At 38.4% G+C, this 27,269-nt stretch overlaps 2 protein-coding genes across 8 annotated transcripts in view; one reads left to right on the plus strand and one right to left on the minus strand.

Annotated features, from left to right (window-relative positions):
* The window catches only part of Marchf7 (membrane associated ring-CH-type finger 7), a 36,951-nt gene extending 32,169 nt beyond the window's left edge, over positions 1 to 4,782 (plus strand). For 3 of the 6 annotated variants that reach the window (XM_042683419.1, XM_042683422.1, XM_042683423.1), the window contains 2 exons: positions 1,031 to 1,079; positions 3,447 to 4,782. In XM_042683419.1, the coding sequence (XP_042539353.1) occupies positions 1,031 to 1,079; positions 3,447 to 3,505 (108 nt within the window). In that variant the 3' untranslated portion in view covers positions 3,506 to 4,782. Of the gene's footprint in view, positions 1 to 1,030; positions 1,080 to 3,060; positions 3,086 to 3,446 lie in introns of all 6 variants that reach the window. The other 3 variants (XM_042683421.1, XM_042683424.1, XM_042683420.1) reach the window with 2 other exon arrangements.
* A 764-nt stretch (positions 4,783 to 5,546) lies between these two features.
* Cd302 (CD302 molecule) lies at positions 5,547 to 26,911 on the minus strand. Of its 2 annotated transcripts, XM_042683464.1 has the most exons (7): positions 26,821 to 26,911; positions 23,449 to 23,487; positions 19,316 to 19,426; positions 14,073 to 14,189; positions 12,806 to 12,979; positions 11,199 to 11,225; positions 5,547 to 5,895 (listed from the first exon to the last, which is right to left on the minus strand). In XM_042683464.1, the coding sequence occupies exons 1-7, from the start codon at positions 26,885 to 26,887 to the stop codon at positions 5,699 to 5,701; spliced, it is 732 nt and encodes a 243-aa protein (XP_042539398.1). In that variant the 5' UTR covers positions 26,888 to 26,911; the 3' UTR covers positions 5,547 to 5,698. The 2 variants fall into 2 exon arrangements, with proteins under 2 accessions (XP_042539398.1, XP_042539399.1); XM_042683465.1 differs by lacking the exon at positions 23,449 to 23,487.
* Positions 26,912 to 27,269: the final 358 nt, after the last annotated feature.

Genomic DNA, 27,269 nt, shown 5'->3' on the forward strand with positions numbered 1-27,269 from the left:
AAAAATGATAAATGGACTTCAGTTTATGTTATTATTTTGTAAAAGATTACCAGTATATTCATTTTTAAGTGTTCACCTAACAGTGTACTGACAGGAAATTTATATTCTACTGTTTTGACCATTTTATAAAGAAAGTCCTATGATTACTGTCATTACTCTAGCACTTGGACACTTAGTATCTTGAATTGTGTTCCTATATATGTCCTTCAAACTCGTTTTGATATATGTTCACTTTGGCAATAAAATTTTTTTAGTAGAGTCCATGTTACAGTGTAGTGTTTTTATTTTGAAAATTATCAAAAAACATGCAAGTCAAAATCACAATATTCTTAAATTAGTAAAAGACTTCTCTATATTTCATCATGTGGATGTTGTAACAGTGACTCTTAGTGGACAGATGGTTGTCATTGAGAGAAAAAAAGAACAAACTATCAAGAGCATTCAGAATTTCAACAAAGATGTCTTGATTCCTCAGTACTTTAGAAATGAACTTTAGAAATGAACTCTGTAAAATTATTTCTGAAAAGATACCCCTAACTTTTGAGAATGAGAAAAAAACATATAAATTCATTCATTTATTTAAAAAAAAAAAAGTTAATAGTTATTAACAAGGTTAAGTTAGGAGGTTACTAGGATTTTTTTTAAAAAAAAAAGTACAGGCTTAAATTTTATACAGTTACCAGCTATCTAGACAGGCAAATTTTAGTTCATTTGCTTCCAAAGTATTTTGATGTTTTTCTTTTTTCTCCCCTTCACTTTAAATTATAAACAACGATTATATTACATAGAGAGATTAAACTTTTTCCTAATTTTAAGAAATGGATTTCTACATGATTAGTAATGATTATATAAAACATTTAACAGTAATGCCCTTATGGTTATGACTTTTAATGTGGGGGATGAAATACCCCTGTATAAAGGACTAAAATGGTGTTTACTTTTTAAAGTAGAAATGAGTCTCCTATACTGATTCTCTTTAGATCCATTTGCAACATTTAAACTACTGTATTTCTTTCTGCATTGTTTCTAGTTTATTAACCTTGCAAGAACTCTTCAGGCACATATGGAAGATCTCGAAAGTAGGTGGAATTTCCCTCCCCAGACTTGTTGAATATACTTTTGCAAATTAAACCCACAGAACAAAATCTAAGTATATATACTCTTTTCGATTAAATTAGAGCTTCGGTGGATAGCTGGGTTGGCTTGGAAAATAAGAGTTGGACAATTGACACTAGTCTTTTAATTTGTATTTGTCTTAAGATACAGAAGGATACATTTCTTAACTATTATTGTTTTACTTTTATTGTAAATAAATCACTTTGATTTTAGCACTTGTACTAAAAAAGATACTATTTAACTATTAAACTATATTTCTTAGTTTTTTTAATGTGTAAAGAAATTTTACTTATTAGGTTTGCTTTGCTAAGGGTTTTCCTTGGACTTGTGTATGGCTCCGGAAAATAGAGAGAAAGTCCTAGACAGGCACTGGTAGCTCACGCTTGTAATCCTAGCTACTCATGAGGCTGAAGATCACAGTTTGAAGCCAGCTTATGCAGGGAAGTCTGTGAGACTCCTATGTCCAATTAATCACCAAAAAGTTGGAAATGGAGCCATGGCTTAACTTGTAAAGCACTAGTTTGAGCATAAAAGGTCTGGTCCTGGCCTACAGTCAGTCCCTGGACCAGAACCCCCAAAAAGAAAAGAGAGAGAGGGGAAGTCCCGATTCTCTGTACATGACAAAAACCATGTAAGTTCTTCCACAGCCTGCCCTCTTAAAAGTCCTATAGCACCTCAGTGGTGCATCATACCAGGTGGGCACAGAAATCAGTGGCTCTGGGAACAGTTTGAAAACTAACTTTAATTCCTACATGTGAAAATAAAGGAGTCAGAATTCATTTAGTGCAATTGCTTTTAAACTTTATAGCTTCTTCAAACTAGAGCCTTTAATTGACTACAAAACTTTGATGCAATAATAATTTGTTCTGGCATATTTTCCCCAGACTTCCTATTTCAGGAAACTGTCATCTCTTTTAGAATATAGCTTCCTAAACATAGCAATGTTTGTTCCCCAGCATTTAAGGAAAGAAACAAGATGCCATGAAATAACACACCCCCATTCAAGTAAAGGAGGCAAGTGCTATAAATGAATCCCAAAGTACCTGTGCCCAGTGTGCGGCAAATGTCTGTAATCTAAAGTACCCTGGAGGAGGGGCCAAGACAGTACTGTGATATGCACTAGATCCTGCCCAAAAAGCACAGTAAAAAAGCAGAAAGACTAGGGGCACCCTCCAAGTTACAGAACTCAGGTCTAACAGTTGTAAAACCTCATATTCAATCCCCAGTGATATAGGAATATAAAAAGGGAAGAAAATACCAGTGTATTAGTATATTTTGAAAATCAATTTGAACTCAATTTTCTTTGGTGGAATTAACAGAAAGCTCTTTGAAAAGCTATTCTAGTCTTTATGAGAGAGCATAAACCAAAGGTTTATCAATTACAAGCTAGGGGTCAAATATTAAAAGGAGGTTTTATTTATAAATGTTTCATACTTTCCTGTAATTTGTTCTGGTTTGATTTCACTTGCTAGGTGTTTTAAATCATATAATACTAATACAAGAAAAGAGTATATTAACCATAAATGTTGGTTAGATGTTTCTTTAGTGAACTTTCATTTTCCTTTGTATATAAAGCAGTTATTTATAGAGTCTTTTTGTTGGTTTTTTTGTGTGTTTTTTTCCTACTCTGTCCTTCTTAAAGACATACAAAATGCTTTATATTAAATCTCAAACAACTAATGATTGTGGAATAAAATGTGGTCAGAAATGTAAAAATGATGTTTCTGGCAGTTTGGAGACAGGGTGGTAATCTCAATAGTTTTTTACTGAGTCCAATTATTAAGTAACGTAAGCTGTGTCTATATAAAGCTTTTTTGACATACTAAATAAAGCTTTTTCTTGGCATTGTATAGACATAGCATTAATGTAAATTGCAAGAACACCCATAACCTGTTATTCTATGTACATTTTTTTTCATTCTCATCGGATGCATCAAACATGCAGCGGTAATAAGCCAGATTCTACTCAGGTGTGTGAGAGCACTTGCCTTAAATTTACTTTTTCTCTAGTGTATGTGTCATTGCTACTAGGAGCACAAACTGATCTCAGAAATGGTTTAGAAGATCCTCTTGAACAACATCTATAAGCATTTTCATTTTTGTAAAACTATGTAACACCACAAAAAGGTGTGGGGGTGGGGGTGCTATGAATGGGTGTCACCCACAATCCAACCACCCTAACTCAGTCATGATAACTTAGCATTTTGACCAAACAGTATACTAAATTGGGATTTTTGTATTACAAGTCATTGCTCTTCTGGCTTCATATTTACATTTCCCATTCTCATCCTCCTCTAAATCATTCTTGATCATCATGTTTTCTTTTAACAGCTTCAGAGGATGATTCTGAAGAAGATGGAGACCATAACAGAACATATGATATTGCCTAACTTCATTTAAGAGAAATGGATGATCTGTGAACAAGTGTTTATTAAAACTGGCAATTAATTGTGAAATAATTTTGTGGGGAATGCCTAGTAAATATATTGACTTACATAAAATGAATATATATACATACATGTATCCATGTGGGTATATATTCATTCTCAAGTGTTGCTGAATTAAAATTCTGCTGGACCCTTTTAACATTGGCCAGCAAATCTGATGTTTATAATATGGTAATCAAAAGCAGTTTTTTTGTTTGTTTGTTTTAGGTGAGTGGGAAAGCATTACCCTTGATTTAAATACCTAAGCACTGTCCATCAACCCTTTGTTGTGTTCTGATTACTGTAGCCATATTTATGGGGGAAACAAGTTTGTGTTTTAGTCTCTTGCTAGTGAGAAAGATGGGACAAAATGTACTTTTGAAATGAAATGCCAAATGGCATCTAATGAGTATTTTTTTTAATGTCTTAAAGTTGTAGCCAAATTTTCATGATCATTTACTTCCAGTGTTCTTTTAAAAAAAAAAAAAAAAAAACCTGCAAAGAATGGGGACAAGTTTATGAAAAACATATTAGGTTTCCAAATTTAGTTTCAATTCTAAATTCATTTAACTTTAAAACCTAATTTTAAAAATATATAAAAATACAGAAATGATGGATAAATTTTATATTGATTTGCAAAATGCAGATTATATTTGATAGTCCGTGATATGTAGGTATTCCTTTTGGGGATATTTAATAGCTATAAGTTATATGAGAATTGCCAGTCAAATGATATTTGGTTAAAAAAAATTACTGCAATCTCAAGTTAATGGAATATTTTAAAATCCCACCTGCAAAGTTTAAAACACTGGTTTTCAATGTACTTTTTAGTGTTGTCACTTCTTTATAAATATGATTAAAAAATAACCTATTTGGATCTTGGTCATTTTTAACTGTTCCTTGGTAATTCTGGGCATTTATTTGATGATTACTAGTATTTTTCACTACCTTTGGAAAACATGAACATTACCTTTTCAACATGAATGAGTCTGCACTGTGGCTATGAGTTGTTTGAATTTTCATAACATTGTATTTTTCCTTGTCAACACCCTACTATAAATGGTTACAAACACACGCATTTGGTTTCAAAAATAAAAGTCCGATGTTATGGCAACAAACTACTTTTTCAAAACCTGCCTAGAAACCATGTTATTTCTCAAATGTGAATGAACAGTTTGTCCACACTTAGTTTGTTCCTCTTCTGTAAAATCTTGGCTTGAAATAAAGTGCATATTGATTGATGTATAGTTTGAACTGTTTCCTTTTAAACAGTGCTCGAAGACTTCCTTTAACACTGTTTTAGCCAGGCTCCAGTGGGTCATGCCTGTAATCCTAGCTACTCAGAAGGCTGAGACCTGAGGATTGTGGTTCAGAGCCAGCCTGGGCAGGAAAGGGCATGAGACTCCAATTGACCACTCAGAAAAGTGGCACTGTGGCTCAATTGGCAGAGCGCTAGCCTTGAGCTGAAGAGCTGAGGGACAGCGCCCAGGCCCAGAGTTCAAGCCACATGACTGACAAAAAAAGAAAAAAGTTTTAACTAGACTTCAAATCAGTTTTTGTCTATTACCTTTGCATTTCTTTTAAGCTAAACCACAAAATTTTAAGATACCAGTTTTATCTGTATACATTCTAAAAACGTCAAGATGGAATAAAACATTCTACAATTTGTAGTTTGGCACTACATATGAAATGTCAAAATAATAATGACGGTCTTGTACCCCGTTAGCTTTGCTGTATTAGCTTCCCATATTATATAAATGGCACTGTGGAGCAATAAGTGAACATGATGGGGGGGAAAGTAGTTCATTGTCAGTTTTAAACTGGAATTACTGCATGTCGGGAAGCACAAGTGTAGTTGCATTATGTATTCATATTTAGAATTTTCCCATACGTGGAAAATAATGATTACCTCATTCTTAAGCTCCCATAGAAGGCTTCACTCAACGGCTGCTGCATTTGAAGAGTGTAAAACCCCTAAGTTGTATCTAAGATGGTTCCTTTTCTAAAGGGCTGAACCAGATTGGTTTTTATCATGAGTGCATAAATAATGTTACCAGAATGATCACTACCATACATTATTTTCTTTCATTTTATATTCAAATATTACACAGGATTCACCATCAGTATTAGATGTATTGGTCTCAGAGTATCAGAAGTTTAGTCAAATTGAACACAATTTTCTTCAGCAACAACCAAAACACAATCGTCGTTATAAGGTGATTGGGGTGCAGTTGAAAAAACTGTGGTGAAACCAGAACCAGAGTTTCTTTTGTAGAAGAACCAAATGATCGCTCCCAAAACTGTCAGAGTTACTGTGCTAGCAATCACTAAAGTTGATATTAAAATATGATTATCTGAAAGGGAAAAGAAAAAACACTTGATATATCCAGGTATACAAGTTGGAATTTTGGGAAGCACCAGTGTATTTTCATCATGCATTCATATTTATAACTTCCCACACATGAGAAAGTTACACATTATCAAGGTTTGTGTTTTTTTTTTTTAATCTGAGAAAATGCCATACTTTCAATTAAAAGGTTGTCAACTGAAGAACCCAATGTGTCCCATGCTATTACTTATGTTTTTATTAGCTTTTTTATTTTGAATCAAGATCTTACAAACTCACATCTACTGCTCTCCAGAGATAATGAAGTTTAGCTAATTACACCAGTGAGCTCTAATAAAGGTTTGTCTGGCTGGTCTTTTTGCTTCAAAGAAAAAAAAATCCAAGAGCTGCAATTTCTTGCATTTTTGTTTCTTTGCATTCAGTCAAGTAATGCTATATAGTTACTCTAAATTCTCTAACTACAGCTTTGCATTTCTTTTCAAAACCATTACAGTCTTTTATAAGTCAATTTCACAAGCCAAAATATTTATATTATTTGGCCTATAGTAATAAAGGTCTGAAATATTTCAGAATCTTCCTTTGCAGATGAATTTTTATGTATACTTAAGTATGTTTAAATTCATTTCAGCTGACTTGTTAAAATAGGGCTTGAAAGAATTAAAAGATTAGTGGGATAAATTTCATCTGGTCTTTCATTTAGGTGAGGAGAGCCATGGTTTTATTTACATGTGTAAATAAATACACATGATTCTATGTAAGATTTTTTAAATACAGGAAATGGTAAGCAACTCTTTTCTCATAAAATATTGTCACAGTTTTTCGGGACATAGGTGTTACTACAGACATTAAAATGTTAAAATTCTTTCCTACCTGCATATACTACTTTGTTTTCAGTACCCATAATTAACCATAGGAACATTATAATCCATAACGGTCATAGGAACATGCGTTGTTTAATTTTAATGGTTATTTTCCTTTTTATTTTATTGATTTTATGTTTATGTGGTACCAAGGAATTGAACAGAGGGCCTCATATATGCTGGGCAAGCACTCTACCACCAAGCCACGTTCCCTGCTCCTACAAGCGTTTTTGAGTTAATGAGCACATAATAAGTAAACTTTGGTCAGAAAGCAGATCAAATCAAATCAAGATGATTTTATAAGTATCACAGCTTTAACTGAAGATTGAAAGACCTATAGACAGCATCCAAAAATTGGCAGAGAACAGTATCTGCAAGTGACTTGTGGCCAGGTTTAATGCCCGCATACTAAAATGGGGAGAAAAGCCATCCTCATTGTCAGCTAACATAACTGGCAGCATATAAAAAATGTTTTTTTGGGTGGGGAAGATAGGAAGGGGAAACAAAGGAGGAGGCTACAATGCTTGATGAGAAATGTACTCAATATCTTGCCCATGTAATTGTAACCCCTCTGTACAGTATTTTCACAATTAAAAAAAAAATGTTTTGGCTACACCCTAATTCTAATATTGGCCATTTGAAGACCAGATTTACCCAGAGAAAGTACGTTAAGCTATGAACCAATGGCTCACACCTGTAATTCTAGCTACTCAGGAGGTAAGATCCAAGGATGATGGTTTGAAGCCAGTCTGGTTAGGAAAGTGGAGTTTCTCAAGTGGTAAGTGCTAGCCTTGAGCAAAAAAAGCTCAGGGATAGTGCCCAGGCCCTGAATTCAAGCTCCAGGACCAGTACATACACATGCATGCACACATGTGCACACGCGTTGAAATCTAGTACAGGTTACTGGGTGCTAACTATACACGTAATTCGGGAACATAATTTAAATGACTGACTTGAATCTATTTAGTAACAGCAAAAAGTCAAATTCCCATTGCTTATTGCTGTTATATCCAATGGAATTGCCTTTATTTCCCATCTAAAGTCCAATTTCTCAAGGTTCAACATTCCTGCATGCTCCTTTCCATAACTTTTGCATCCCTTAGCCATCCTATTCTTTTCATTCTTCCCAAGGTCTTCCAACTTTTCTTTGGAAAGTCGTTTGCCAAAAGCTTTGCTGCACTTGAGTTTGTCCCCTTCAGTCCAGTGATCCTAGTCTCATTAAAGTCATAAACTAAGCCTAATGTCTGTATGACAGGTGTTATTTATTGAGATTTCATTCTGCTTAAATACAGCTTTTGTCAGTGAGGCTACCTACTTTAAAAACATGCACAAAACCTTTCTCCTGCACTCAAATTCATCCTGACTTTTCCTCTGAATAGCATATTTCACTATCTGACATGTCTTACCCTTTTCTACCCTTTTCCTATTTTGTTCACTGCCTTCAATGTCTACTTCAGAAGAAAGCTTAGCACTTAGTGTTTATGCAATTTTAATGTAGATTTACATATGAATATTTCAATGAATTCATAGCATCTTCTGATAAACATCGAGTTTCTTCAATTGGCTACTGTAGATAATGCTGTTGCAAACAGATACACAGTTCCTGGGTTTCAGTTCCTTGAGGTGTACATGCAGATGTGAGATTGAGACCATATGATGACTCTATTTTTAAATTTTTTGAGAAAGTGCTCTTTACCACTGGTTGCACCCCCCCCCCCTACACACACGCACACACATTTCCACAACAGTGTGCAAGGGTTGCAGTTTCCTCACATTTACATCATTTTCTGTCCCATCCTTACCCCTCACCTCCAACTTGTACTTTTTTTTCCCCCAGTCATGGGGCTTGAACTCTGGGCGCTGTCCCTTAGCTCTTCAGCTCAAGGCTAGCGCTCTACCACTTGAGCCACAGCGCCACTTCTGGTTTTCTGGTGGTTTATCAGAGTCACAGACTTTTCCTGCCCTGGCTGGTTTTGAACCGCAATCCTCAGATCTCAGCTTCCTGAGTAGCTAGGAGTACAGGCGTGAGCCACCAGCGACTTTTTTTTTTAAGTTGTAACCAGCTTATAGGTGTGAGGCGTGTGTGTGTGTGTGTGTGTGTGTGTGTGTGTGTGTGTGTGTGTGTGTGTGTGTGTGTGTGGTGTAAAATGCTATTCGTCGTCTTCCCAAAGGAAGATGAGGCTATAGCTTCTATGTGTATATCCGTAACCTCCCTTTCCTTTTCTATATCTCTACCATGGAAAGCCACAAATGAAGAAAACATTTGTAAAGTATGTATTAGAAGATGTATACCTTGCCAATACAAACAGTAACAGTTCTCATTGAAAAGTTACATGGTAGTTTCAGAGCTACCTTATGATAAAATTCCACCTTTGGAAATATAATCAAGCTCTAGGACAACTGAAGTGACAGACATCAGAATAGTAGAGGATATCATGTGAAGTGAAATAAACTATTGTGTGTTTTCTCATGTGGAGAAAAGAGTGGCTGTAAAGATCAATGTATAACACATGCATGTATGGAATTGAAAATAAAACTCAGCAGTTTCAATAATACAGTTCATATGTGTTAAAATCGGGGAGTGGATTAATAATATGGTGGACATTTATTGGGAATGATATTGAGGAACTTTATATTATGATGGTAATACGGGGTGTTTTAATTTCACAGACAAGTGAATATACAAATAGCAAGCTGTATAAGATTTCAAAACGGGATTAAAAACTATTCAGGCCAGGCATCGTGGTGCCTGCCTATAATACAGCACCTAGGAAGATGAAGCAGGGGGATTTCAAGTTTAAGGATGAACTACTTAGCAAGATTTACTGATATGTGTATATCTCTATACACATATATACACATATATGCATACATATAGACATGCATCCATATATTCATACAACCCAATTGATGAAAATCTGGAGGTATGCTAACAGCCACTCAGACATTGCTAAGTGAGAATGCAAAATGATACAGTTCCTCTAGATGCTAAACAGCATTGATCAAAGTTGTAGATTCACTTTTGATGCAATAATTTCATTTTGAGGAATTAATTCAGTTAAGCTTGTATTTGTACATTTTTTTTCACCATCATTCACAATAGCAAATTTTAGGAAAAGCCAAGTGGAAGGTTTAAGCTAGGAAGAGTATTCAGTTGTAATAAGTGATTAGATAAATGTATATCGATAAACTAGTGAATTTAATAAAACAGAAGTTACCTTCCTCACTTTACATCAGCAAAAGAAACAGAAGGTAAAAGAAGAAATGGAGTGAAACAGTGTCCAATAAGGGTAAAGATATTGTAGGGTGCATGGGGCAGTGATTGCCTTCTATAATTTTGTGTTTTGAGTTACCTTATCCCTCCCCCATTTGTCTATTGACTCAGTTATTTGGCAGTACTGGGGCTTAAATTTAAGTCTTTGTGCTTGATAGGCACTCTCCCATTTAAGGCACAACTCCCAGCCCTTTTTGCTTTAGTTATTTTTCCAGATAAAATTGCCAGCAAAAAGAGCCAACCTTGACAGCAAGGGTACCTATACCTCCTATAAGGCTGGGAATACATGGGAAAGACCACAACTGGCTTGTTTGAGATGTAGGTCTTACTACCTTTTTGCCTGGGCTGGCTTTGAACCATGATTCTCTCCATCTCTACCTTCTGAGTAGTAGGTGAGAATACAAGTGTTAGACACTTTTTTTTTTTTTTAGGTCGTGGGGCCTGAACTCTGGGCTGTCTGTCCCTCAACTCTTCAGCTCAAGGCTAGCACTCTATCACTTGAGCTACAGTTCCACTTCTGGCTTTTTCTGCTTATGTGGTGCTGAGGAATCAAACCCTCATGCATGCAAGGCAAGCACTCTACCACCTAGTCACCAACTTCCTAGCCTAGCCATACCCCCTTTAAAAAAAAAATAATAAAATACAGCTAGTAAGCCCAACTTAAGATAAATGTATTATGAATTGTAAATGTAACTGAGGTGAAGCCTTTTTTTTTAAGTTGCAGTTTTATCCAACAAACACAGGTAATGAATTCCATAATAAAATACTATGACAAAATGGCCACTTTGTACATAAGTTAGAGTTACCATATTTAATGTGCCAAGAGGGTTTTCTAGCATCTTATAAAAGCTCTATATTGGGGCTGGGAAGATGGCTCGGTGGTAGAGTGCTTGCCTTGCATGCATGAGGCCCCGGGTTCAATTCTCAGCACCACATAAGCAGAAAAAGCTGAAAGTGGTGTTGTGGCTCAAGTGGTAGAGTGCTCTAGCCTTGATCTGAAGAGCTGCGGGACAGTGCCCTTGCCCAAAGCTGAGGCCTCATGACCAACAACAACAACAACAAAAGCTCTATATTATATAACTAATTTTAAAGGTGTCTATAATAATATTTAAACATGCCAGAATTTTAAAGTATTTTTAATTACGGAGAAACATTTAAGAACAGAATATTGCTTACCTGACAAATACTTCTTGTCAAATGGGACTGAAATGCAAAAAAGAAAATTAAAATTTTTAGTATGCTTAGTTATAATATTAAAAATTAAAATGAACACTATTAGTTTAATATCCTGATTACTACCACTTTGTCTATTTTCTCTGGTATCTATGCGTTCTGATTTTAGTTTGGAAAGACATATTAGCTTGACAAAATCCATTAGTGTGTTTGCTGGTAGAAAGTGAGGGAGCAAGGGAAAAAGAAAGCCATGAGACAAGGGAGAAAGGACACAGTTGGAGAGTTTTATGGAAAACAAACATAAAATTAAGCAACTGTGGGCTGGGAAGGTGGCTCAGTGGTAGAGCGCTTGGCTTGCATGCATGAGGCCCTGGGTTTGATTCCTCAGCACCACATAAGCAGAAAAAAACGGAAGTGGCGCTGTGGTTCAAGTGGTAGAGCACCAGCCTTGAGCTGAAGAGCTGAGGAACAGCGCCCAGGCCCAGAGTTCAGGCCCCACGACCGGACCAAAAAAAAAAAAAATTAAGCAACTGTGGCCTTCATTATTTGCCAATTTGCTCAGGATTTCTGATATTTTCAAATTTCCATTTAATTAAAAACTTACTTTATGCTGGGCATCAGTGGTTCATGTCTGTAATCCTAGCTACTGAGACTGAGATCTAAGGATAGCAAGTCAAAATCCTCCCAGGCAGGAAAGTATGTGAGACCCTTATCTCAACTAACAAAAAAGGTGGAAGTGGAGCTAGAACTCCGGTGGTAGAGCACTGGCCTTGAGCATAAGAGCTAAGAGACAGTGTGTAGGCTGAGTTAAAGCCTCAGGACCAGGAAAAACAAACAACCCTATTTCATATAATGAAGCCCTGAAGCATAATACATGAAACAAGTTTTTAAAAAATCTTTGAGGTTGGATGCTAGTATTGTAAACTAACAGCAAATGTTAATATAATCACTATAAAATGAATTACAGTGGATCCTACCATAGGATCCTACCTAGATGCTTAAGACATACTCAGAAAACGATTGTCTATGCGATGTTCCAGGAACCCCAAATTAATATTTTGATACTTTAAGTTTTTTAACTGAAAATTCTCAGTAATTTTTCCAGAATTCTTTAGCATGTGGAAAGGAGACTTTGTGCAGTGTTTCAAAATAATATTGAGATATTGTAGAACAGGATAATTTTGTTCATTAATCTGAATAAATCATAAACTACCCTGTAGTTTTTCATTTGCTTATCTAAAGCATATTTGTTCTTGTAGATAACCTAATTCCTTGTAAAATAAAATTCAAAATCTGGAACTATACATGGCTGGTCTTCAGTACTTCTACACAAATTACACACAAAGAGGATATGGTCATTGTTTTGATTTCTTGGAAAGCACAAGCAGAATTAAGCACAAGCAGAATAATGTCTAGTTCACGTGATGTAGCTATCCCTCTGAAATCCAAGAGAATTAGTTGTTTGATTTCCAAGAGACTGGGGAGCAAATCAGTTTACCAGTATTGTAGTCTTCCTCCCTCCAGTATGAGGCATATTAATCTCCCAGTATTATTTGAAAGACAACCCTACTTCCCCCACCAGTACACTGGAAAATGACAGGCATACTTACTTGCTGCTTTACAAAGTGTGCCTTCCACAGAAGAAATTTCACAATTTCCTTTTTTCCATTCACCAGTCTTAGTGTACAGAAAACCACAAGTGTCAACTAGATCCTCACCATCTTCCTCCTCTGCCCATTTATCAAATGTCATATTTGAGTTGTCAAACCATTTGAAACTTGCATCTGTTAAATGAAGCAATATTTTCAACATTGTAACAGTTTTAACATTTGTTAAAGCCAAAGAAACAGGTCTTGGATGAAAGATGGGACATTACGAAGGAATGAGAGACATTACTAAGTACTATACAGTCTTTTTGGTTGTAGGATTAAAAAAAATAGGAGGAATAAATCCTATGTACAGTCAAATCATAAAAGTTATTTAGCGCAGGCACCAGTGACTAACACCCAAAGTCCTACCGATTCAGGAGGCTGAGGCTAACTGAGGCCAGCCTGGACAGAGATATCTTTGAGATTCTATCTCCAATTAACCAACAAAATGCTAGACTGGAAGCATGCTCAAGTGGTAGAATATGAGCAAGAAAGTTTACTGAGAGCATAAGTCCCTGAGTTCAAGCTATAGCAACACACACACACACACACACACACACACACACACACACACACACACACACACACACAGAGCTTTAAAACTTAGGAAAATTATTTTCTTGGAGAAAATTATAAACATAGTTAAAATATTGATAGTAACCTTAGTCACTTCATGTCAGTTAAAAATGTTTATGGTTATATTTCTAACAATGATGAAAATATACATATTACCTGTTAGTAAAGCTAATTTACTTTACTTACCTTGATCTAATATTTAGTTTTTGACCATTCCACCTTACAAAAAAATTGAAGCAGAAAGATCAGAGGTTCAACTCTTTCTCCTATTTTTGGTACTAGCACAAAGGCACAGTGAAAATGCAATTATTGGAGGCCATAGGAGAGTCATCTTTGTCTAAAGGACATGAAAGTCCAAGAGTAAAAATCAGGCCAGGAGCTGGTGGTTCATGCCTGTAACTCTAGCTACTCAGAGGCTGAGATCTGAGGAGGGCAGTTCAAAGCCAGCCTGGGCAGGAAAGTCAGTGAAGCTCTTATCTCCAATTAACCACAAAAAGCCAGAAGTAGAGCTATGGCTCAAATGCTAGAGAGCCAGCCTTAAGCAAAAAGCTCAGTGATAGTGCCCAGGCCCTAGTTCAAGCCCCAGTACTGGCACAAACAAAACAAACATTAAAGACAGAAAAGTGACTCTTACAAGGCAAAAATCACTTACCATCTGTGTCATAAAACATGCCCAGGAGGACATCCTCTGGGCCATTCCATTGTTGTTTCAAAGTGTTTAGTATAAAAGCATTTTCTTCTTCAGTATGTATGCTTATCATGTCTGCTCCTGAAAGTATTTTAAGGAGAAAAAAAAGCATGCTCTAGTATCAACAAAAATCATGTGAGGTATATAAAAATTACAAATGATATACTGTATACTTGTACATCTTTTAAAAGAGCCTTTTGAGGAAAAACAAATTTTAACTGCAGGAGGAAAGAAAAACTATAGGGTCAAAATATACATTGTTAAAGTGGAAAATCAGAAACGATAGACAGTAGCTGTAGTATTAAAGAAAAAGAGAACACTTAGCAGGAAAAAAATAGTTGGTCCCAGATTGCTAAAGGGACAATTTAACATCACAATAAGAACTATTATACAAGGAATGTATAATAAAATGATGAAAATTGAGGTTAATGGAAGGTTGATTAGAATATGTTGTTTATATGTGTGGAAGTGTCACAGACACTACAACTAACACAGGCTAATCCAGGTGAACATTAAAATAAGAGACTTTCAGATTTGTAGATTATTAGTTCTAGAAAAATAGAGACTAGTTAGTCACTAATCAGAGGAGGGTGTCAGAAGGCACAAATATCTATTATCTGACACAGTAATGCTTAGTGTATGCTAAGGTAATATTTACTCAAACCATTTGTTACACAGTCCTTAATCCTATGCGGGCTTGTGTTCACAAATACCCAGCCATCATCTTGTTTATGACACTGAATCATTAGAAACAATATCCCCTTTAACTAGAGGGAAATGCTCACAGTGGTTATTACCCGAAGTGGTGCGATTTAGGGTGATGAGTTTTATGAAGCATAAGCATGTATGTTTTTCTAGATTTTATTTAGTGGTCATGCATTATGAAATTATAAAGGGACTTTTAAAAGAAAAGATGAGTATGACCTCAAAAATATTTAAAGCAAACAGAATTTACCAAGGTTCTCATGGAGTCAGTTTGTCATTCTTAAAAACTATGATGGCTGTTTTTTTTTTTAAACATCTCCAGCTGCTAGAATCTCATCTATTCCGAAGTCATACAGACTTTTTATCTGTTTCATCCTCATACTTATTGCCGAAATGTCACCAAAATGCTACTCTAGGAAAATCCTCAAGAGAAATAGTTAAGTTATAGTTAAGGCTTAGGTATTCAAGATAATTTTTTTGCCCTTTTCCCTGGCCTTGTTGCAACCTGTGAAATGTGAAGGATTGTTAACATTGTAATCTAATTAAATACTGTATAAACTGCAATTATTAGGTCAGGGAAACAAGACCCACTTTTGTTTTCTTAAATGACAGTCTACATCATCAAAAAAAAATGCATGCGCTCAGGCAAAAATACAAAAAAATTCACAAAATATCAGTGATACTACCTACTGAAATGTAATTTAGGTCTAACGTGTGTGTGTGTGTGTGTGTGTGTGTATACACATCTTGGGGCTTGAACTCAGAGTCTGGGACTTCCCTGAGACTTCTTACTTAAGGCTAGTGCTGTACCACTGGAGCCACAGCTCCAATTCTAACCCTTTTTGGGGGTTGGTTAATTGGAGATAAGAGTCTCATGGACTTTTCCTGCCTGAGCTGACTTCAAATCATGATCCTCAGCTCTTCACCTTCTGAGTACTTAGGATTACAGGGGAGAGACACCAGCACCTAGCAAGTCTTAAATTACTTTTATGGCTAATGATATAGGTCATATATCACAGCAAGGAAAGATTGGTTTTATATATATATATATATATATATATATATATATATTTGTTTTATATATATATATATATATATATATATATGTCACAAAACAATTTAGTTCCTTATTTAGTGACATTTAGCTTTCTTATTCCCAATTATTTTCCTAAATGAATACTATTAGCAAAAACAAAGAGTAAACTATCACAAAGTACTAGGAATACTAAAAATACTCTGCAGGTTGACTTTCATGTTCACCTACTGTTCTAAATTCATGTTTACCTACTGTCTTAAATAAAATGACCACAGCCAAAAAATAAGTTCTAATAATATTAACCAAATCTAGCTAGTTTTCTGGCTCATGTGTGAAATGAGCATAAAATTATCAAATACATGGAGGGATTATTAGAGATGCATGTGAGAAACTTTCAAAAAATGAAATTCGTATGAAAAACTGAATATATAATACCCCTGCCTCCCCTCCAACTAGCTCTGAGGCTGGAACTCAGGGCGTGGTGTTCTTAGCTTTTTCCGTGACAGTTTGCACTGTACCACTTGAGCCTTTTTGCTGGTTCCACTTGTGGCTTTTGGCTGGTCATTTGCAAATATTCTCTTGTATCCTAACCACAATTTGGATTTCAGATCTCAATTTCTATTTTTTTTTCTGTTCTTTTGAATTCTTATTTAATCAGCTCATATATTTCCCTAAAACACTAGCTTCATATACATAAAACTCTCTTAAGGTTAAAAAAAAAGAGTAGGAGGGTACCCATGGCTCACTCCTGTAATTCTAGCTACTCAGGAGAGTCATATCTGAGAATTGTGGTTCAAAGCCACCCAGGCAGAGTCTATGAGAAAGCAGGAAGGAGAGCTGTGGCTTACGTAGTAGGGCACTCATCTTGAGCACAAAAGTTCAGGAACAGTACCCAGGACTTGCGTTCAAGCCCCAGGACTGGCACAAAAATAAATGAAAACAAAGAATATCTTCATCGCTGAAACACTGAAGTAATGTCTTTGGAGTGATGGAATATTCCCTACTGGTTAATTCGTAGATTAATAGAATGTATAAAACACTTTTTCTTTCTCTCTTAATCCAAATAAATTGGGAAGCGCAAAGATAAACAAACATTCTCTTCATTGAATAATATCTTGTCAGGAAATTATGGGCAGTGCCCATAATTCACTCTGAGCTTCATTGCTTCAGCAGTTAAGCAGAATTTACCTTCACACTCTCCACTTACACTGGCAAAGGAGCAGAGGCACCACCCCTGTCTTGTCTAGTGACTATGGAAGGCTTGAGGAAGGAGAAGTGAAAGAAAGAAACCACATGGCCTGATTATCTTGGTTTCCTACTAGACTGCTTCTCTCTCTGTAACAGGAGTTCTTAGCAGGTTAGAGAAGCATGGGGACTCAAATGCTATACTTTGAAATAACTGTTTCAGTAGCTCCTTACCAATTTACCAAAGAAGAAATTTTCCTACTGATTTAATTTCTCTGTGTTATGCAAAATGATCTTTTTTTTTCTTTTTTTGGGGGGGTCCGGTCGTGGGCCTGAACTCTGGGCCTGGGCACTGTCCCTCAGCTCTTCAGCTCAAGGCTAGCACTCCACCACTTGAGCCATAGCGCCACTTCCGGCTTTTTTCTTTTTGCTTATGTGGTGCTGAGGAATCGAACCCAGGGCCTTGAGCATGCAAGGCGAGCGCTCTACCACTGAGCCACCTTCCCAGCCCTGCAAAATGATCTTTGAGAGTAAGAGGATCTTAGAAATCCACAAGAAGTGCTCATTGGAGCACATTTAAGAATTGGTGTCATGTCCATTCCCTGAAGGATTTCAGATCTTTGAATAGGTTTCTTTTTGCCTAGCAAAGCCTTAGTGTATAAAATGACTCCCCCCTCCACCAGACAGACCAGCCACCCTGAATGAGGAATCTAGCCCTTCTCTCCTCCTCTGGGAGACGAGGGCAAATTACCAGCTCCTGGACCTGCCAAGACACACCCTTCCACTCTGCCAGCCTCTTTTGAATCACCAGGATTATATGTGTGCGCTACTAACACTCAGCTCTTTCTTTTCTTTTTTTTTCTGTTTTCTTTTTCTGTGTGTGTATGTATGTATATGTGCGCACACATGTGCAAACGTGCACTAAAGATTGAACCCAAGCCCTCATACATGCTAGATGCTAGGCAGGCACTACATCTTCAGTCCTGAATTTAGAAATTTTTAGCTAAAAGAAGAAAGCAACCTTGTTTTAGACAGGAAAATTTTCTTTTTTTCCTTTTTTTTGGGGTCCCCTCATGAGGCCTGAACTCTGGGCCTGGTCACTGTCCCTCAGCTCTTCAGCTCAAGGCTAGCGCTCTACCACTTGAGCCACAGCGCCACTTCCGGCTTTTTTCTTTTTGCTTATGTGGTGCTGAGGAATCGAACCCAGGGTCTCATGCATGCAAGGCAAGCGCTCTACCACTGAGCCACCTTCCCAGCCCCTGAGACAAGAAAATTTTCATGAACCAGTTTTTACATCCAATTAAAAATTCTTGTAGAGTTAATGGATTTACAAAAAAGCAATTTAAAAGTCAGGCCACAAAGTTGTTCTGCTTTTTAAATTTATGTTTCCTTTGTTTGCTACAGAAAATAAGTACAATTAACATTTAAGTAAAAAAGGAAGTTAGTCAAATATTAATTGGCAAATAGTTGCTCAACTATTGAAAACAAACATTAAGATTAGATAATGAACTTTGATCTTGTGTGCATATAAGCCAATAAGAATGTAATTGGGAGCCAGGCACTGGTGGCTCATACTTCTAATCCTAGCTACTTTTGAGGCTGAAATCTAAGGATCATGGTTAAAAAACAGCCTGAGCAGGAAAGCCCATGTGACCCTTATCTCCAATTAACAATCAAAAAGCCAGAACCAGAAGCATACAGGCAAAAGTACATACATACATGCATACATACATACATATACATACATACATACATACATATACATACATACATACATATATTAAAGCTAAAGCCAAATAAAACTTGAAGTATTTAAGCCAATGCTTGCCAGAGAGTACAGTTACATGGACACATGTTCTGGTTCTGTCACCAAACTTCGTAAGCATGTCTTCCATCTCAGAGATAAAGTGTACATCTAATTCTACTCTCTGTGATTTATGTGTTATACAATCAAAGTTTTCCATTAATTCTAAGAACTCAGTTAAAAGTGAGATATGACAAAACAAGTTTTTAAAAAAGCCACTTACAGCCGGGCGCTGGTGGCTCACGCCTGTAATCCTAGAGACTCAGGAGGCTGAGATCTGAGGATCGCGGTTCAAAGCCAGCCCGGGCAGGAGAGACTGTGAGACTCCTATCTCCAATAAACCACCAGAAAACCAGAAGTGGCGCTGTAGCTCAAGTGGTAGAGCGCTCGCCTTGAGCTGAAGAGCTGAGGGACAGCACCCAGGCCCAGAGTTCAAGCTCCAAGACCGACCAAAAAAAAAAAAAAAAAGCCACTTACCATGGCCTGTACATTGATTTCTGACATCTTCTATGCTTTCTACTTTGATGGCTTCTTCAAGAAAAATGTAACAGTTGTTTTGAAACTGAATCCAGGTGGATGAAGGACAGTCTATGTGGAAAAAAATAATTTGAGAAGAAGAAAGACATAAGTTATAAAAATTTCATAAATTTCAAAGGCAGATTTCCTTATTCCTTTTTTGTTAAAAATTAGTAAGAAAGTAGAATAATGAAACTGAAATTGTATTAAGGGGAAGTCAGGTAAGGGAGAATAATGGAGGGATATTGATTGGAATTTATCACATATATGCATGGAAGTGTCACTATGAAATACCCTCTTGAATGGCTAATGCATGCTAAATGTTAAAAATCAACACCATATAATAGAAATTTCTTTTTATTACAGATGTGGGAGAAGAGAAATCTTCCAATGATTCTCTTCTGACTTCAGAGTACAAGTTTGTATGTTTAGATTGTTAGCAGTTTAGATGTGTAAATTAACTATCAAAGGAGATCATGAGTCAGAATTCCAGGTTTCCCTTTGAAGGTTATCTTTGTAACATATAATAACACTTTCAAACGTTCTAAGAAGTTTATACAATCCTTGATAAAAATTATAACTCTAAACCAGGCACTGGTGGCTCATAACAACACACACACACGCACACACACACACACACATACACACACACACACACACACACACACACACACATATCCCTGCCAGACACTGGCTCATATCTATAATCCTAGTTACTCAGGAGGCTGAGTTCTGAGGATTGTGGCTCGAAGTCAGATCAAGGTAGAAAATCAATAAAACTTTATCCCCAATAAATCAACACACACACACATACACACACACACACACACATACACACACGAAGTCGAGCTGTGGCTCAATTGCTGTATGTATGTATATACATGCAAGAGCAGAGAAAAATGTTAGATTATGAATATTCAAATACATTTTTGTACTGCACAGGAAAGTAAGACAGATTTTTTTTGCCCACACAATGCTGGTACTGGGGCTTGAACTCAGGGCTTCTTGCTCTTGCTTGGCTTTTTACTCAAGGGTGGCTATCACCTGAGCCGGCCTGGTCTACAAAGCAAGACCCTGTCTCAAAAAAAATCAGTCATAGTAATTATAAGTTACAATAGCTATCCTACTGCCTTGAACATAACATAGGACAGCATGCATAGAATTAAGGTAGAAAAGCGCTCTGGTTAAGCAAATTAGACTGTGGAGAAAGTCTAGTTCAGAAAAACAGGATCTTGGATATGTTAACCTTCATATGCTCCAGTTTACTGTATTTGCAAAACAGGAAGTTATCTGAGGGGGTTGTTGTGAGAAAGTTATTCTATATGAGTGAGATTTCAGAGTTAATATAAAGGGGGAAAAAAACCCTGTGATTTGTGTAGTAATGTTCTAGTTGAAGAAGATACAGATACACACACACACACACACACACACACACACACACACACACACACACAGAGCAGTGTAAGTAAACTAATAGGTTAGACAGCACATTAGTACATTAGCAATCTATTGCTAGGTAGCCAACAAGCACCTTAAAACAAGAAGTATAGTTGGGTGCTGGTGATGCATACCTATAATCCTAGCTTCTCAGGAAGCTGAGATCTGAGGAATGCAGTTAAAGCCAGCCTGGGCAGGGAAGTACATGAGACTCTTCTCTCCAATTAACCATCAGAAAACTGGAAGTGGTGCTGTGGTTTAAAGTGGTAGAGCACTAGCCTTGAGCAATAATGCTCAGAGACAGTGCCCAAGCCCTGAATTCAAGCCCCATAGCTGACAAAACCACCAACAACAGGAAGCATATGTCATATAGTGTAGTGTGGCTGGTCAGGAATTCAAATGCAGCTGCTTAGTTGGGTGACTCTGGCTAGGTAAGGGAAAGGGGACAATCATGCATTTGCAACCCAGATGTTAACCAGGCATCAGCCATCTGAAGAATGAACTACGGTGGAAGGATTGTCCTCAAGAGGGCTCATTCTTATGGATGGTGCTGGCTATGGGTAGATAGATTTCTCCACCTACTAAAATATAGCATGTGGCTTCCCTCAGAGTGAAGGATTCAAAGACAAGGCACAGGTGCAATGCCTTGTATAATCCAGCTTTGGCTTTACATCATTTCTGATGATATAGAATGTCCCATTGGCTACTGCAATAGAGTTCTATAGAGAAACAGCACCAATAGTAGATTATCTCTATCTATCTATCTATCTATCTATCTATCTATCTATCTATCTATCTATCTATCTATCTACCTACCTACCTACCTATCTCTCTATCTATCTATCTACCTATCTGTCTAACTACCTACCTATCTACCTGGCTCATAGTGGTTATAGAGAGCAAGAGGTCCCACAATCTACTGTTTGCAGGCTGGAGACCTAGGATAGCTGGCATAATTCTTTCCTAGTTTGAAGGCCTGAGAGAGAATGGATCAGAAGCAGGTGTATGTCTCAGCTCAGGAAGAGAAGGAATGTGGTCTTCCTCTGCCATTACATTCTATGTGGACACTCAACAGACTGGATGATGCTGGCGCACACTGGTAAGGGCAGATTCTCTTTACTAATCCTTAATAACTCAAATGTCAATCTCCATCAGAGGGACTCCCAGGCATACCCAGACATAATGCTTTACCAACTAGGTACACATCCAGTAGCCCAGTCAAGTTGACACATTAAAACTAACCATCACAATTCCAAAAACAACCCTATTCAATTGGAAGTGAACCACACAAGTGTATGAATAACAACAGGTAAGTATCTCTGATAACCTTGAGAAGTTGGCAACCACAGATACTGGTAAGTCCCATAGAGGAAAAAGAGTAGAGAAGCAACATCCTGAGTGTGGGAATGGGGGTTAGGGTTCCAATTTTACAACAGTTTCATTATGAAGGTGACAGAGAGCTGAAAGATATGCCCTAAACAGCCATAAGGATCTCTTTGCCAGTTATAGGGAAGGCAAACATGAGACCCTTGAGATAGAAGATGGAATGCCAGGATGGTAAGGACAAGTTACTTAAAGATCTTTGTTGAATAATTAAATCACACATGAGAAGATAAAAAAATAAAGAGGATATATGCAGAGAAACAAAACTTAGATTGATGGCTATCACAAAACTCTCTTCTGCTTTTTCAGGCTTACTGCAGCATTAGCTGTAACACCCGTGAATTTAGCACCGGATTCATTTTTGCATGCTATAGGGCAGAGTGTGTGCCCAAGAAACAAGCACTACTGGACAGGTATTGTTAGGTTGAGAATAGTGGTGTTAAAATGTGACTGGATTGGTGACTTGCATGCCTGAGGCCCTGGGTTCAATTCCTCAGCACCACATAAGCAGAAAAAGTTGGACGTGGTGCTGTGGCTCAAGTGGTAGAGCGCCAGCCTTGAGCTGAAGAGCTGAGGGACAGCGCCCAGGCCCAGAGTTCAGGCACCCCCCCAACCCCCCCCAAAAAAAACCCCCAAAAATGTGACTGGATGTCCTTTTATTATCTTCTTGTCTGAGACCAAGATTCAAACTTGGTACCTGACACTTTTACTTGGTACCTGGTGTTCTACCAAATGAGCCGTACCCGCAAACTATGGCTGGTTGACCTATGAGCTCAGTTTGTTGAAGCCATGTATCTCATGAATGAAGGCTAACATGAATCATCTTCAGTACTCAGCATCTTTGCTGTAATCCTGTTTTAATCAAATCCTGCTTACAAAGCTCTTGACAATCTTATTTCTTATTGAAAAATAGGTGGTCATTCATAATGAATCTAAAAGTCTCTTCAGGGATTGTATAATTTCATAATTCTACTAATTTACTTAGAATCCTAAAGGAAAAGCTACTATTTACTCTATCTCCACAAGTTTCGATATAGATCTTCTGCCTAAAGTTACCATACGTTAAGAGAATAAAATATCATACCTACAGGAAATTATGCACTATTTGTCAAATCTAAAATATTGTTCACGTTTTTAAGTTTCTTTTTTTAACCATCAAGCACAACCTATGAGGACATGATCTTTAGACACACTTGTTCTAAGGGTTATCATAATAAGACCTTTGCTCCTCTCCTATTATGATATGAGAGATGGTATAAGTTGAAGTCACTTACCTGCCACAGGGCAACTTTGATAACACATTAATACCTGTGTTATGAGTGATTATGAGTGAAGGAAGAGGGGCTTATTCCAAGCCACTTGTGGCTTGTATCTATCGGCTACGTAGCCCTGAGCCCATAGGTACTAAGGCTGTGTGTGCTCTGAACTCCAAGATCCAGAATTTCAGGGAAAATAAGCTACTCTGAGTCCCCATCCCCTTTCCACACTCCTCTTCCCAACTTTGCTTCCAAGATGTAGAGCTCCATCCTCTGCTCTCAGAAGAACTGACATGAAACTTGTGCAGTCATCCTCTGCCCTTTTGCCTTGGCATCACACATCCATTTTCTTACAGATTCAGTCTCTGGGTTTGCACAAAAGCAGTGGTGTATTTTACATATACACTCAAAACTTCGATGACAACCCTGTTGTGACAGTGATTTTCAATGCATCAACAAATCTTAAAAGCTTTTCAACAACGAAAGAAATCGTTAAAAACATTGCAATTTCACTTTTGTTGAAAGAAAAATAAGTGTTAACATCATTTAAAAAAATCTACAAAAGAACTCTAAGAGTTAATCTAAGAAATTTTCTCCTGAAACATATAACTGCCATCCACAAGGACTTAGGAGGATTTAATGTTTTATATTGAAGTTTGAGATAACACAGCAAAGATGATATCATTTGAAAAATCCATCACATCCACTGTTTTAGATCATTCACCCCAAATTTTCATCCTTTTATTGTAAAATGGAGTAAAGTCCAGAGGTAAATCATAACAAAACAAAAATCCTCAATAGTAAAATCCCTGCTGACATAGCATTTCCTTCTGGAAAGAAAGTGATGAGCAGGAAAACAATGAGTAACAAAGATACCCCTGAGGGGGCTATGAAGAAAATAAGACATGGAGAACATCGGTACTTGAAAAAAGCCCAGAAGGGAAATAAGGACTGAAATCGAAATGGCAGGAGCAGGGGAAGCCATGCCAAGGACCAGGAGGCAGTCTGCATAGAAGGACCAGAGGAGTTGCAGTACCCAGAAGGTCAGTGGGAATACACAGAGTGAATAGCAGGAAGAATGGTAAGAGATGGCATTAGCGAAGAAGGCAGAAACACCTCCAGTTACATTGGTAGGCTACTGCAGTCCAAAATCAGAAACCTAGCTTCTGACCCACATGATGAGTACGCAAGGAGGATTTCCAACATGTTTGTATTCCCTCCTACCATGCCACTGGTGGGAGAGCATGACCATCATTTGCAGTGTGCCAAATGCAATACTGCAGATCTCATTAAAGGGATGCACAGAAGCTTACTCAGAAATTTAAACACTATTTTACCTGTTGTGACTTTTAAGCTATACACCAAGAACAACAGAAGACCATTTTCACTAATAATAAACTCCAGAATAACAAAACAGTAGCAATGATCTCTATTTAACATTAAATGTATATTTCAATGCAATACTACAAGAGATTTTCTGTTAAGATCTTGCTTTTCAGCTAATTCCAGGATTACCTTGACAAGCTCTTTCTTGATTTAGTTCTAAGCCAGGTATGGCTCCTCATGTTGTCTGGAGAGATTCATGAGACACTCTGAAGGTAAGTTACTATGGTAATTTTTCAGCCTTAACATCACCACAAATATGAATAAGCTTAGATACCATAAATATCCAATTCCTGGTGGTAATCACATGATGCTTTCTAGTTGCAATAACTACCCTTCATTTTGTACAAGTAGGTTTATAGTAAAGGGAAAGAAACCAGATTTCACCATGGCTGTAAGAGATATTAAACAGTGTTGCGACATCACTATGAACTAATATCTCTACTTTCCGGCAAAGTTGGGTAACTAGGCAAAGGCAAAGCTCATAGTCTTTAAGTCTTTCTGACCGAAACAAGCTGATTAGTAGCATGACTTAATTCAACAGTCATTTCTTTTAAAGCTCCGGAAAAGTCCATTTATTCACCTTAGAAAGGGCATATCTCAGTGGCAGAGCCAAGCTTGAGGTCATGAGTTCAAATTCCACTACTGCAATAAGAAAGGAACAGAGGGAGGGAAGAGGAGAGAGAATTGGAAAGCAGGAATGGGGGAAGTAGGGAGAAGGACAGAATGAGAAAGAGGGGAACATTTATCCTCATTGCTGGTCAAAATGATTCCTATGAAGAAACCTAGATACCGATTTTCTTTCAAAATCTCCCAGAAAACAGGTTTTTAAAAAAATGTTTGTGGGAGGCAGGACTGGAACTCAGTATCTGATGTTTGCAGGTTTTTGTTTTTGACTAGCCTAAAATACAAATGTCTGGCATTATAGTGACGGGCTAAATGGGAAGTCAGCTGGCTCAGGCAAGGAGTGGGTGCAGACTCACAATCAGACCAGCCTTTAGAGAGTGTCTGGCCCAGCCTGTCTTATGAACGTGCACAGTGGGAATGGTGTGAGGATCCACACATGTTGCGCTCAGGTGGGCAGCAGATGGCTTTAGTCTACAACAAAGCTTTCAGGAAAGGTGCATGCACTTTGTAAGAGTTCTGAGCTTACCACGCAGAGCAGAGCAGCGCCCCAGCACCCCAAGGCCCTGGAGATCTTCCTGCCTGTCAGCAGGAACCCCAAAAAAGGCAGTGAGATCCAGAATCCTCTTCACTTTGTTCTTACTTCTTTTGCTCTTTAATTCTCAGAATCGTTCAGTCAATCGTATTTTGGGATGGAAGTCCCCCACCCACCTCAACGTATTTTTTTTTTAATGTGTCAAGCCTGCATAGAAAAGTTATTTAATGTAAAACACAAAACAAAACCCCACATATTCGATAGGAATTGCCTCTTTTCTCAGGAGTCGCTGTGGAAATGACTAATCCTGTGTGACATTTCGGCTGTTACGATACAACAGAGATTTCTGTTTAAATCATATGATTTGCGTGAAAGCCAAGCTTGGCCCGAGCACCACCTCCCCCACCCGGGGCTATGTGGCGGAGCTGTTTTCCTGTTCCCACAACTTGGACACTTGCCCACTGCACAAACAACGCCTCTTGCCAGAGAGGGGCTCTCCTCCTCCCTGCAGACCCCCAGACCCCAGACCCCAGCACATGGGTGGGGGGCGAGGAAGAGGTCTGCAATCCCCAAAGACCCCTGAAGTGCCTGGCGAACCCCCTCTGCCCTCAGCCAGCCCATTTCAGAGGTCCTTCCCGGGCCTGGGGTGGTCTGATCCAAGATGAAGAGGGGGCCGCTCGCGTCCGCACCAACTCCCTTCCCCAGGGCAGCCAAGGGGTTCGGTGGGGAGCGGGCCGCGGAAAAATTGGGAAGGGGGGGGCTCAAAAAGACAAAGGGACGGAGGACTGTCCCCGAGTGCGGGCTGCCGGGCGGGGTGGGTCGCGGAGGAGTCCGCGCGGGCAGCTTACCCGCGAGCGCGGCGGTGCTGAGACCCAGCAGCGGCAGGAGGAGCGCGGGCAGCGCGGCTCGGGGCATGCTGGCGGCGGGGCGGCGCGGGCGCGGCGGGGCGCGCGGCGGGGCAGCGCGCGGCGGGGCAGCGCAGCGCGGCTCTGCTCGGAAGCGCGGAGCCGCCGGACGACCCCTCCCCCGCCCCCTCCCCCCGCCCCTCCCCCGCCCGGCCCAGGGGCGGAGGGACACCCAGCCCAGGGCCCCCACACCGGCCACCCCGGCCCGGCTCCCAGACTGCGGCTGGCGCCCCGCCTCGGGGAAGTGCTCTTCACTTGTCATTCCTCGGGGAAGAATCTCGGCCTTTCGAGAATGTGGCCAAAAAAGAAAAAAAGGAAGAACAGCAAGCATGTCCGCCCGCTCCAGCCAGCTTCTGTAAATAGTAGCATCTTATGTAACGACCGACCGCGCC

The sequence above is a fragment of the Dipodomys spectabilis genome, unplaced genomic scaffold (assembly GCF_019054845.1).
Source record: "Dipodomys spectabilis isolate Male_0828 unplaced genomic scaffold, ASM1905484v1 ptg000081l, whole genome shotgun sequence".
Classification (NCBI taxonomy): domain Eukaryota; kingdom Metazoa; phylum Chordata; class Mammalia; order Rodentia; family Heteromyidae; genus Dipodomys; species Dipodomys spectabilis.

Excerpts from the sequence above, each read along its gene's own strand:
- Cd302 (XM_042683464.1), bottom strand. The coding sequence starts at position 26,887 with ATGCCCCGAGCCGCGCTGCCCGCGCTCCTCCTGCCGCTGCTGGGTCTC. Across the intron at positions 23,488-26,820 it reads CAGCACCGCCGCGCTCGCGG|CACAGGTATTAATGTGTTAT; the intron begins GTAAGCTGCCCG and ends AATCACTCATAA. Across the intron at positions 19,427-23,448 it reads TCAAAGTTGCCCTGTGGCAG|ACTGTCCTTCATCCACCTGG; the intron begins GTAAGTGACTTC and ends TTTTCCACATAG.